The sequence below is a fragment of the Cynara cardunculus genome (assembly GCF_001531365.2).
Source record: "Cynara cardunculus var. scolymus isolate 2C chromosome LG 10, CcrdV1, whole genome shotgun sequence".
In the NCBI taxonomy this organism is placed as follows: domain Eukaryota; kingdom Viridiplantae; phylum Streptophyta; class Magnoliopsida; order Asterales; family Asteraceae; genus Cynara; species Cynara cardunculus.
In genome coordinates this window covers 15,003,125-15,016,154 of record NC_037537.1, presented here as the reverse complement: position 1 = coordinate 15,016,154, position 13,030 = coordinate 15,003,125, and the positions used below count along the sequence as shown (strand labels likewise).

Genomic DNA, 13,030 nt, shown 5'->3' with positions numbered 1-13,030 from the left:
TTTCACCGACGGATTTTCCCTCGTTAATCCGTTGCTAATTTGTAAAAAATTAAGAAATAAATTTTTAAAAATTACATAAATCCTGTATTTATTTTTAAAAAACCTGAAAATAATAATATATAACAAACCAAATCTGTGAACAAAAGTAACCAATTCATACGATTTAAAATATGGATTCATACAATTTAAAATATTCAATTTTAAAAAAAAGATGAAGTTCTACCTTACTGCGATGAAGATCATCTACATCCTTGATCCTGAACTACCAGATTTGCTGAAACATATGGATGATGGCAACGGTATGATCATCCATATGTTTCAGCAAATATGGTAGTTCAGGATCAAGGATGTAGATGATCTTCATCGCAGTAAGGTAGAACTTCATTTTTTTTTTTTCCATTGCAGAAAGTCGGTACCATCAAATCGGTCAAGTTTCACAGTCTTGAACAAGAAGTTTTGTTGTGTTATTGGGAGTAGTTATATCTAATATCATCCTAAGATTGATAGAAATTTTGATGCATAAAACAATAAACAAACATAATTATTAGGATGTGATTTGGAATCACTATCCTTAGGATAATATTAGCCTCCACTATTTGTTATTGGGTTAAGGCTAATTTACCTAATCTTAGATGAAGGACACAACAAATCCTTCAATCTCTATGAACATCGTTCCTGCAAAAAATGGAGGAGAAAGAATAGAAAAGCTAGAGAACTTAGATAGGATTGGTTAATATTTATAGGCTTGGATACTTTCATCTAATCTTATCCAAGTCTTAGTAAAAAGTAAGCAACAAAAGAATCTGTCAAAAGACAAGAAAAATTCAACATCCAGTGGCTTAATTAAGTTGCATAGAAAACCATGTGAACCTTGCAAAAGCTTTTGTATTTGAAAAATAAAAATGCCAGAATTTATTGCATATATAACATGCAAGCCCAAACCAATCCCAAACTCTATAAACCCAATCATTTCTTATTTTATAAAGTAATTTAATGTTTATGTGGGACAAAAATTCCACATTGAAGACTATATTCAACATTTTCTTGACTTTTTAAACCTATTTACGGTACACTTCTTACTCTTATATCCGAAGCCCTACCATGCAGAAAACCCTTGGATCACTACTTTATTTTATCTATAATGTGTTTACGCTTTATGTAAATGCACATAATAACTTCCATTTGTTGTTTACTAGACAACAACAGCAACAACTCTTATTTTGGACCAAAGTAAAAGAGTGTATTATTTGCGTCATTCTTGTTTTATCGCTATGAACTTAATATCAAAACATAAAAAGGAATCATTTTAACATCAAACACCTTTCAATTACAATATGTTTGCTCTTGATTTTGAGGCATTGGTACGATCATATTACACAAGTAGTTGGTAAAAAGTCTCTTTTGTTTAATTAAAAACCTTTGGGCTTGTGTGCGATGAAACTGATACATTGGACTTGGCGAACATTATCGAAACCGATGATACGGATAAAGGCATTTGGGTACTCCTTCTTGCATTCGTTAAGCTCCTTCAACACCTGAGCCGAATCAGTGCACCCAAACATTGGCAACTTCCACATGGTCCAGTATCTTCCGTCATAGTATCCTGGTGACCTGTGGTTTTCACGGTACACAAACCCATGTTCTACCTCAATGGAACCCACTTGTTGCGAAGAAGGTAGTCGATCTCCTTGGCCAACGATGATTCCGGCAGCGGCGGCAGGTATGAAAGTGTCTCGTACTTTTTCAATCCGAGTGGCGGCCACACCTTCATGCAGTGCACTCTTCCGCCGTTGCTAGGGAGGGAAGACAAGTCATTGTTGGACTTCTTGGTGAGCGGAAAAGCGGCATTGGACTTGAGGCCGGTGAATGGAGCCACCAAGGTGAGTTGACCAGGGGTGGCAACGGTGGCGGAAGAGGCCGAGATGGAAGCCATTTTGGTAATTCACTTCACAATGAAGTTGGTGTTTATTTGTMGTAGTGGTTTTGGAGGCAAAAGTGTGTAGGTATATATAGTGGTGGAAGGGAAGAAATGGAGAAAAGGCAATCTTGGTGTGATTGTGGTTGATGGTATTAGACGCATGAGAGCCACATAGACAAAAGGGGGCTATATCTGGATAGGTACACCATGAACCAGAAGTTTGAAATGGTAGGGAGGACCCCATTAATTCTACCCCATCCCATAACACTAGATAAACTTCCAACTCAAATTTTTTTTGAAAAGAATATTAAATGTCATAAAATAATAACATCAAACTGATGATGATGGATTGGATTCATTCAATGTGTTAATTCAATCAATTTTTTTTTAAAAAATGAAACAGACTTAAATCACTTCAAAAATATATATTAAAACCAATATAAACGAGACTAAACATTCAAAAACCAACACAAAATAAATTCTGATTTTAAACAAATTGAAAACAAATTAATTGGATAATTGTTGTACGGACAACTCGATGGTTAATTGGATGTTAGTCGGCTTTGGATTACTATCCAAGAATTGACCGATCCAGATTAGATGTCGTAATTTTCAATCTGATCCAATCTAATTACAATTATAATCGGTCGGTTCTAATTTGATCGGTCATTTGCAGTCTTTTGAGAAGACAAATGCAGGTCACATCTTCTCCTTTCTTTCCCAAAACTCTGTAAAATTTTGAATCTACATACTATATGTGGTTGGAAACTTTGTAGCTGAAAACAAACCAATTAATACATCTTACAATTAATCCATCAACTACAATTACCCAACACTACTACTTCATGTATGTACTCACTCCATTCCAGACTACATCTAAATCTATATCAATTTCACTACATAAACACCCAGCCCCTAAACGCTTTTTTATCCATCGATCTTTCTGCCCATTTCATCTTTCGGTTGTTTTTCTATATATTTATATATCGACTGGTGGCTTTTGTAGTCGGTCATAAGATGGCCTCCCTTTTGCTATTACCATGGAAAAGTACTTGTCTATGAATCTCATCGCATTTTTGTGACAATGTTACTGCTATCAACGGTTCTAAAATACGTTCCTTCTCCCTACTCTTTATCTCTTCCAACAACCCTTCTCCCGTCTCTATACCTGCAACAACAGCTTACCATTTTTAGGTTTTTAAAACCATCAACATCTTATTACTCCCTCCGTCCCAAAATAATGCCCACTTTCCAATTGTACTTTTAATTATGAAAACTATATACTCACCTGCTAGGTAGCCACCATGGACATAACCACTAAACCTTTCGCTTGTATGTTCTCCCGTGAAATAAATCCGTCCCACAGGAGCCTAATTAACCAAATATCACAAAAACTAATATTTAATTTCATATGTGCTCTGAAACTATACATACAATATAAGAAAAAAAAAACAACATACCTTGATGTTTTGTACCATTTGAGGATTGGCATAGATGGGGTAGTTGCTGTAACTGCCACGCTGGAATCGATTGTTCCACCAGCGTGGCACAAGTATGTCTGTAGCTTCTGGAATATCAGGCCCAAACATGTCCCTAAGAACTTCCATTGCTTCTCTCAGTGTTTCTTGGTCTGATTGGGATTCAACGCGTTTGGATTCTCCATTTGTCAAGGTCACAACAAGAATATTTGACCCTGGGTATGCATTCTCCATGTGCTGTATATGCATGGAGATAGATTCATCACAAAACATCTTTAGGTCAATATATGTAGTTGATGAGTATTCGAGAAAGAACCAAAATATTTAGAATGTACAGATAAAACTAAGATGTAGCTAATTAGTTATTCAATAGTATTTCCTCAAGCCTATATGTGTGTGTAGGAACCTTCCCTTTCTCCGCAAGGGCTCTTTTGAAGAGTGATCCGAGGGTTCCACATATTCTAATAGCTTTAAGGAAAATAAACCATGTACTCTAGAGCCCCTTTTCAAGGTAGTTTTCTAAAAATAAAAGTAGTATTTTATCAAGATGTCATTCGGTTATCTATACATTGACACCAAATTGTTCAGCTTGGTGGCCACCCCAGCTTAAATTTACATGCTTCATCTTCACTGGACTTTGTGATATATACAATATGTGTAGCAGGTTTGGATTACTTTCCATAAATGACTCTTGGAAGTTCAATGCTAATGGACAAAAAAATAGCAATCATCCACTATATATGCCTCAGTTGTTTTGCATCATGAATTATTTGCAAGCAATGCATATTAAGGGGTCAACAAGTAAATAAAAATAAGGAAGTAACAATTATGAATTAGCCAAATAATAGCCATGTATGAAAAACAAGTGTGTGACAGCCTTCACATAGTTACTTTACATAACAATTTATCATGTGAATATAATACGCTTATAGTGAATGATGAAGCCATGATCTCCATTAGAAATTAGGCTACTTGGAAATTTTTTAGTTATCATCTTAAACAAGATGACAAACCCATGAATTGAACCCCTCTATTGTACCAAAAATTTCTCCATATAAATTGCAAGCACTTGTCAAGATAATAATAATAAATCAAACGAACCTGCCAAAATGTGTAGTAGCCTCTTCGTTCATGGGCATATATGAAGAATTCTTTTCCAGGACCACAAGGCCAAAACTTATATGGAAACTTCAAGAAGATTTTTGTGTACACCATAACATCACACTTCTGAATGGCCTCCATCTTCCACCTCTGTTGTCATAGTTATCAGTTTCGTTAATTTTTAATCGACAGAAATCACCCATATTGCTACAAGGAAGTGTAGATCACAATGAGACCCACAAACAAAAATAATTTCTTTGTACTCAACCTTAATTGGTTCCAAAGAAGCATGACGATTCTGAGAATCTGTTGCATGTGCTATCGTGTTATGGTATTCAGGAACACGTTTCAACATTTTATTCATTTTTAGAAAAATAAAGCATCAAGTCAGTTATAGAAACAATCCAATAAATGAATTGGTGGCATATGACAAACTACAAAAATTTGGGGGTTGTAGTCCTCTTACTTTCACTTCTTTTCAAGAATTAAAAGTCCTTAAGAGAGAAGGGAGGTTCAAACATACATAGATGAGAAATGGCCCAAGTCTAGCCAATGTTGAACTCTAACATGCCCCATCAACGAATGTTAGACGGCCGGAATGGTTTTGTTTGGAGGGTCCCATTGGCGTGCATCCGGTAGGAATTGAACCTACGAATTCGCCAATTATGAGTTGGGTGCTTTAACCATTCAGTCATGGATGCTTAGCGGGTCATAGTGAATGACCAGATTCCAATTCARATGGAATCTTTCAACTAAAGCAATRAGATGCTTAAATGGAATTCTTTTAGTTCTAATAAATCAGGAGGAATTTAATGACATGATATGAATATAAGTTCTACCATGTATACGTAAGAATATGTGGAACCCTGCCATTACTCTCCAAAAAGAGCCATTGAAGAGAGAAGGTAGGTCCCAACATATAGAGACAAAGATCGATGATTCAAATCTAACCGATATGGACTCTAACAAGTAGTTCCCTTGTCATTCTCCTATAAATAAAAATAAAAAAGAACATTCTTGGACATTTAGTTGACATGTCGGCTACTTATGTTTATAGAAAGTTGCTGTTTTTAAACCTTAGGGAGAAGATAACTCGATATTAACTATTTTAAAATTCAAATTACTTGGAAATTACATAACTGCCCTTCAGAAAATAATTTTAGATGTGAAAATCCAAAATAGAACTCTACTACGTAATGTGGACAAGAAATATCGCTTTCCCTTGGATGGCATTGTAAATCTTGCCAAAACCAGTTGATTCATCCACAGCATTGAGAGAATACTGTGGAACATAGAAAATTGACCACGGTATCAGACCATCCTCGAATAAAAAAATTGAATTCCAAATTTCCAATTAATACATGGTCCATGATACCAACCATTCAACCTGATGTGTTCTTTAAAATAAAAGCCAACTTAGAGGCATTGAACTAAACAAATAGGTACACATCAGATCTTACTTGAACCATCTGGAAACTGACTTAGTTGGCACCCAATTGGGATATGGCCATATCTTAGCAACGAAAGATCCAGCTCTTCAAGAAAAGAATTTTTAATAAAATATGTGAACCTTTTGAAACCTTTTGCAAAATTATTCCAAGTATTGCAAGAACCTAGCTAATAAGGACAACAACAAAATTGTGGCCTGCAGAATGTGATGAAGATTTGGAGCATACTAGGGTGGTGGCCACAAGATTCATAGTACGCACCGTAGCTCCTCCATAGGCATGTGCATTGTGTAAAATCAAATCTTTGCACTATAGACATTAACGGCTTATAATAACAACGGAGCATTGCTTCAAGAGCATATGGGCATGTTCATGGACAAGCCAGATACATGGCATCAGCATTATCCATGTCATATTGAAAGTTTCAAGATGATATAACCAACAAATCAGGACTATTTGGAATTAAAATTTAGAGTGATTGAGCAAGAAAATGGTTCTTAAACATACAAGGAATATTTTTTAAATAGCCCGGTAAAACCATGAATCCAGTAAGCAGTAACGTGTTGATAGAAATTGACAGCATTATGTTTAAATTCACAAATTTTGGCAAATTGAATGAATACTATTCCCTTGTGCCAAAATGAATGAAACCCTTTTTCTAGGTTGTCCTGAAACAAATACAGTATTTCAGTTTTGGCTAAAGTTTCAATCCCAATTATTTTTGTCAACTAATAACCATTATAAGGTATTAGTAACATTGATGTAAGTCTTTAAATTTCTTTTATTTAAGCTAATGTATAGATATATGTAGGGAGTGAAATGCATAGAAATTAGTTTGAGGAACAAAACAATGTATTTTTACCCTAATCATGCTCCTTATATTAACAAGCATATACTATTTTAATAATAATTTTTGAATATTAACAAAATAAGATCATGATATGATATACATATATATCTAATAAAATAATATAAAATCTTTATCGGGAGCTTTTTGAACAGAGGAACTGATAGTTTTTATATTTGACTCCCTACAATAATTAACGAGTCAATGTAAAAACTCTATTGAAATTATCTAAACTAATATACAATATAGATAAAATGCACGTACATCCACGTGGGTTGGCTGGTCAAGGATTAGTAAATAAATGTGAGGAGGTTGTTGCGGGTCAACCAAATAAATTATCACCTAGATGTGGCGGGATATCCCTAAACCAATGTTCAGGCTGCTTTTTTTTTCTATGTAAGAAATGCTTCTGTATAATTCTAAGGTGGCAGGGGGCAGCACACGAAAACATAAAAAGGCAACCATACTATTAGACGTGACACAAAGATCAATTTGGAATATAAACAAATAGAATAACAGGAGATGGAGAGAGAGAGAGAGAGAGAGAGAGAGAGAGATTCTTACAGGCAAGTGGGGGTTGAAAGAGATGAGGTGGCTCTGAAGGACGCCAATACTAACAGACAAAATTACGTAGTTGGCTTCGAAAACGCAACCATCCTCCGTTCTCACTTTAACGCCGTCTCTCGAGTGCTGTAATTCCCGAACAACCTGCATCCATCAAAACATGCATGCACGTATAACAACAGTCGCCATAGATTCTCTTAGAAAGTCAAACAAGGCCATGAACTCTGTGCCTAGAACAGGGCCAGTCCTGACCACATGCAGTCGTACAAGACATGATTGTCTAAAGGGGCATTAAATTGTCATTTATTACTAGTTTTGAGTTTAATAATTCGAGAATTGGACAACTGAGTTTTAAATATAAAAACACCTACTAGTGATGAATACTGAATGCACATCGTTGGAAAAAGTTGGAAAGTTAGAAAAGTTTTTGTTTGTATAAAGTTGTCTGTGTGAATTAATCTGTTTGTATAAGTTGAAAAAGTTTTTGTTTGAGAGAGTTTTTTCACAGATGTAAGGAGCGGTTTTTTTAGTTGAAAGGGATATGTTTGGAAAAAAAAATTGACTTTCTATATAAAACTCCCCCTAGAGACTTACTGGATAAGTCACTTTCTATATCATTAAGCCACTACGAAACAGTCATGCATAGTTGAGGGAATAAGCTGTTAGTTCCATTAAACTTATTAAGCTGCTAACAGATAAGCGCTTAACCATGTAGTCATTAGACATGTAACTTTTGAGTTTTACTTTTTACTTACTATGACAACAATTTGGATATAATTTACTATTTTAGTTAAAAACTAATTATAGTTTTCCTTGTCTTTTAAGTTTCATATATTAAAATAAAGTTTCTATTTTGCTAATTTCAATTTGGAAAATGGAAAACCGGAAAAGAAGGAAATACGATCTTAATCCAGAATTTATCATTTTATATTTTGTATTTGGGGTTTTGGTTTTTGTCCACCCATTGTATTTTTTTTAATTATAATTAATAAAAATCAACATCTGAATGAGATACTTAACTTGAATAGGTTCTAAACTCTTTAAAAAATCACATGTTTTATTATTTTATTAGCTTAAAAAATAGTTTTAGAAACATTTTTTTTATTTTCGCACAGGAAATTAAAAATTATAAGACCGGCCTTAGCCTAGAATAGCTATAGCCTAGCTTACTATATATTTATTTAATTGCAGTACATACCAAGATGTCTAGAAAAACGTGTAATCTGATTTCTGCTTATTTTTATAACCATTCTTATGCATTGAGCAATGGGAAAAGCTTTTCCAAGAACTGTTCGATATTTTATTATAAAGTAGATCTCCGCTTATCTCAAATATATAAAGATAATTTACAATATCCCACGCTACATTCATATGTGATATGGGTACGTATTTCTAGGTGTATAAGTGATATTTTGACGGTTATTATAGTGGTATCTCGATTGCACCATGCTAAAACAGATAACAATCAGAAAACCAAAACTAAGGCAAAAAGTTTTTGAAAGCACTTAAAAGTTGTGGTATCTTGATTACACATGGTACCGTTTTCTTCTTACATGTAAAATGCATAACGAGCAATGAGGTTGGGATTAATTAATTAATTAATAGAAAAATTAACAGAAATAACTAATTTGACCATATAATTGCGTCATAACATTTATGTCCTTTAACTTTATATCAATTGATGGATGACGACTAGCTGTATGCTTGCTAATAAAACAAACGATCAATTGGCACACAAAAAGACGACACAAGGATTCCCAAATCTCAATCATCAGACACAAGAAAGCTTTTAAAAAAGATTTGTGTACCGTGTTTAGTTTGAGACGATTGTCCAAGATTTTGCTATCTGATGTAAATAAGAATTCCTCGGCCATTTTGTACAGCAAGTGCTCGTAACCTCTCTCATCTGCGACCAAGAATTCCCTTTCCCCAAAATCAACGTATGTTGATATTGGCTCAACTTCTGCAGAATAAGATTGTAATTACCGTTATATATCTTATCATCCATGCATTTTATTAATTTGTAAGATTATTGCTTAAGTGTTTCTTTGGGTTACATGTATATCTTGAGTTGTAAATTGAAGGATTAGATACATGTTTTAGTTATTAAATTCAAGCACTTCTAAAAGAATCAAATGCTGTCAAAAAGGGTGTGCCAAAAGCCAAATGAAAGTTTTATTATAAGATGAAATTGGAGAATTCTATTATCCTTATCTATGCATGACACACAAGCGAACTTGTTCGGATTTATTCTTTTTCAAAAGAGGTAATTCGTTCGCTCTAAACACGACTTGCTTGTAATTTATCCTTCAATCCCAAAAAAGCTTGAGTTGCTGATTCCATGCTACTAAATATATAGATTAAAAAATTCCTTTAATAGCTATAAAATAATTTAATTTTATACATGAATCATTGATAAAAAAAATTTAGGTTTGTTTTCAGATTTATTGATAATCCACACGTTTAATCAATTATTCCACTTTCTCAACTTTTTTATCGTTTTTATTTAAACCTTCCCAATAAAAACATGCTTTAATAAATAAAGATAAAAAAAAGGTGACAAGCACCGGGCACTCCATACAGAGCAAACAAGTCTTGGGGATGAGACTCCCGTGCAAGTGCAAGGACCTCGATCAATTCTCATTAGGAGGTCGAACCAAGGACCTATGGAAGTCGAGGCTAGCCCACCCCATGGGCAACACAACAGTGTCCTGAGGGAGAGATTAAAGATATTGGGTTGATTCCCAACCTAAACTTGATTCTCTTGCTAACATAAAAAATAAATGGACAGAGCATAACTAATTAAGCGTCATTTTTACTTGGATCATGTTCTATCATATATTTATTATATTCAGAAACACTTTAAGTTTCTTGATGTAATATAAATAGAAAATGAGATTCATAAAACGTGGAAAATGAATGGAGAATTAATTAGAGAAACTGACCAGCCATTTCGAAATCATGGAGAATAAAATCAATGGCCAGCTCAATAGGCGTTTCTGGTATGCTGGAAAAAGGAACAAATATGATTCAATAAGCAAAATCAACACAAGTGGACGTAAGATACACAAAAGGTAAAAACTTATCTTAAAGAAAAGGAACAAGAAGAAGAAGAAGAAAAAAGAGAGACGTGAACGGGAAGAAGCCAAAAAGCAAAACACAGTACGTGTGCGTGAAAGCGATTAGAGAGAGAGTTACGTGGAAAGTTCCGGAACATCGGAGACGTCAGCAGTAAGAAGGCTGTCCTGATCGGTACGTAGCTTTTGAATCGCCGACTCGACCGCCTTCTTATACGTGTCAGCGGCCACCCCACTCGGAAATATCTTCCCACTGCAACCGTACATTTTAAATGAAAGCCATATCAACAATATTACCATCACCCTGGCCACACCCAGTTCTAACAACCCTCCCGGAAATTTGGCGCCTAAGTTACGGATCTAACAGCCTCATACATCGAAAATTAGTTGAAAATTTATATATGACATTCTTCATCAAACGAATTCCGGTGAACAAATAACTAATTAATTTAATTCTCTATCAACCGGTATAATCAATTAACCAGAATTACGAACCGGAATTAATGCCTTTCCAAAGCATGTTAAAATTGAAGAGATATGATGTTGAATGCCATTACCTTCGATCGTAAATGTTGTAACGAGCATTGCTGTAATCGGAGAAGCAGGTACGAAGACCGGATTGAACAGCGAGCTCCCAAACAGGATTAGATTCTTTTCCACCGACACCGGCAATCCAACCGGCACCAAGCTCCACCGATAGGCTACCGAAATCGTGCTTCTTGATCCTCCCTCCTATGCTATCCGACGCTTCTAGAATCAAAATATCCTCCACTCCATTCGATGCCAACACCTTCGCTGCCGATATGCCTATACTCGTATATACATATATATTATCACATACACACACAAATATATACTATCATGCAATACACATATATATATATATACACACATATCTATATATTTATCTCACCTGAAATTCCTGCTCCGACGATGATAACCGAACAGCGATTTGGAGATTCCATGAAAAAGCTGCGTATTTGCGTCTGTGTAGGAGAGAGGGGAGAGAGGGGGGAGAGAGATGAGAGAAGGCATGGGTAGAAAAGGAAATGTTGATGGGCTAAAAGGTCATTTGGCCATTTGGGTATATGGACACGTCAGTTACTTGTAAAACCAACGGTCCAGATCTGAAGATCACTGTTCGTGCTACCTCAAAGCGCGCAAAAACGTTCTACAAAACTTTGTGAATAATTAAAAATCTTCATAAAATATAAAATTCCAAAATCGTCCATATCAATAATAATAATAAAAAAAGGTTAAAATATAAAATAAACAACCAAAAACATGCTCTATACTTAAATCAGTTTTTTTCAATTTTCTAATAGATAAAATGTTTAACCGGTCGTTTACCAAACACTTACCCGGTAAATGCTTATTGGGTAAAATTTCACTACCACTTACTTATTAGGTAAAACTTTAGTCCATCAAAACGACATCGTATGCAACAATTTACTCAGTAAGCACTTACTATGGTAAGAGTCGCCGCCCTCACTTACCGGGTAAAACTCTCAGTCCTTATTCATCCAATAAGGTAATGTGACTTGATAAGCGCTTATCCGGATAAGCGTTTGATAAACGGCCTCTGAATCTTTTAACTAGAAGAAAAGCATATAATCTAACATCTTTGTATATGTTACCAAGATTTTCAGTTGGTTTTTCATTAAGTTTTGTATATATAAAGTTGTCTATATAGATCAATTTGTTTGTATATATTGAGAATATTTTTGTTTGAAGGGTTTTTTCATATATGGAAGAAACGTATTTTTTTAATTACGAATGATAGATTTGAACGGAACAAAAAAAAAAGACTTAAGTCTTTTGCATAAAGCGTTGTCCTAGAGTTTACTGAAGAAGTCATTTTCAATAAATCATTAAAATACTATCAAACAATTATGTAGTTGACTGAATAAGTTGCGAGTCTCATTAATCATTAAGCTCATTAAACAGCTAAAGAGGCCCTAAGATTATAATACTGCTTTAAGATTAACCAAAGTAGTTTCAAATTTGAAATTTATAGTCTATAAAGCTTCATATGAGAAACTTTCTTGATTCATATGGTTTCAAATGTGGACGGATCCCTATCCGTCGTTAACCCATCCTCATAATCGAATCACTGAGCACTCTTCTTTCTTCTTGGTTACGCTGTTGTCTACTCCAACAATTTTTTACCCTTTCTTTCATGTTCATCATAATGTCCGTAGTTATCTTTATGTCGTTGTCAAAAATTAACTATGAAATTAAAATAATTTATAGTGTTTTATCTTAAAGCGTTATTGTTGGTTTTTGTTTCTTTGGTGTTTTATGTTGATGTTTATTTCTATATATATAGGATTGGGTTCATGTGAGACCAGACTGTTTTCATGAGACTCGTAAGACCATTTTTTTACACTTGAAATTTCACAGCAAAACACTGTGAAGATAAAAAAAATCAAACATTCACTGCAAAAGCATTGTGAAGGTTACTTTCACAGTGTTTTGCTGTGAATTTCAAGTGTAAAAAAGTAGTCTCACGGGCTCATGAAAACAGATTGGTTTTACATGATCCCAAGTCTCTCTCTCTCTCTCTCTCAAATTTTGGGGCCGCTATAAGATTATAG

General features: G+C 34.5%; 1 protein-coding gene and 1 pseudogene across 1 annotated transcript; both read right to left on the bottom strand.

Moving 5' to 3' along the window:
- Positions 1-1,409: 1,409 nt before the first annotated feature.
- LOC112519318 lies at positions 1,410-1,948 on the bottom strand (annotated as a pseudogene).
- A 697-nt stretch (positions 1,949-2,645) lies between these two features.
- LOC112519613 (polyamine oxidase 1) lies at positions 2,646-11,475 on the bottom strand. The gene is made up of 10 exons (XM_025127821.1): positions 11,347-11,475; positions 10,991-11,240; positions 10,555-10,686; positions 10,302-10,363; positions 9,165-9,319; positions 7,357-7,500; positions 4,498-4,647; positions 3,379-3,633; positions 3,207-3,288; positions 2,646-3,086 (listed from the first exon to the last, which is right to left on the bottom strand). The coding sequence occupies exons 1-10, from the start codon at positions 11,396-11,398 to the stop codon at positions 2,929-2,931; spliced, it is 1,440 nt and encodes a 479-aa protein (XP_024983589.1). The 5' UTR covers positions 11,399-11,475; the 3' UTR covers positions 2,646-2,928.
- Between the last annotated feature and the right edge of the window lie 1,555 nt (positions 11,476-13,030).

Excerpts from the sequence above, each read along its gene's own strand:
- LOC112519613 (XM_025127821.1), bottom strand. The coding sequence starts at position 11,398 with ATGGAATCTCCAAATCGCTGTTCGGTTATCATCGTCGGAGCAGGAATT. Across the intron at positions 10,364-10,554 it reads GATGTTCCGGAACTTTCCAC|CATACCAGAAACGCCTATTG; the intron begins GTAACTCTCTCT and ends TCCTTTTTCCAG. Across the intron at positions 7,501-9,164 it reads ATCGTCTCAAACTAAACACG|GTTGTTCGGGAATTACAGCA; the intron begins GTACACAAATCT and ends TGATGGATGCAG.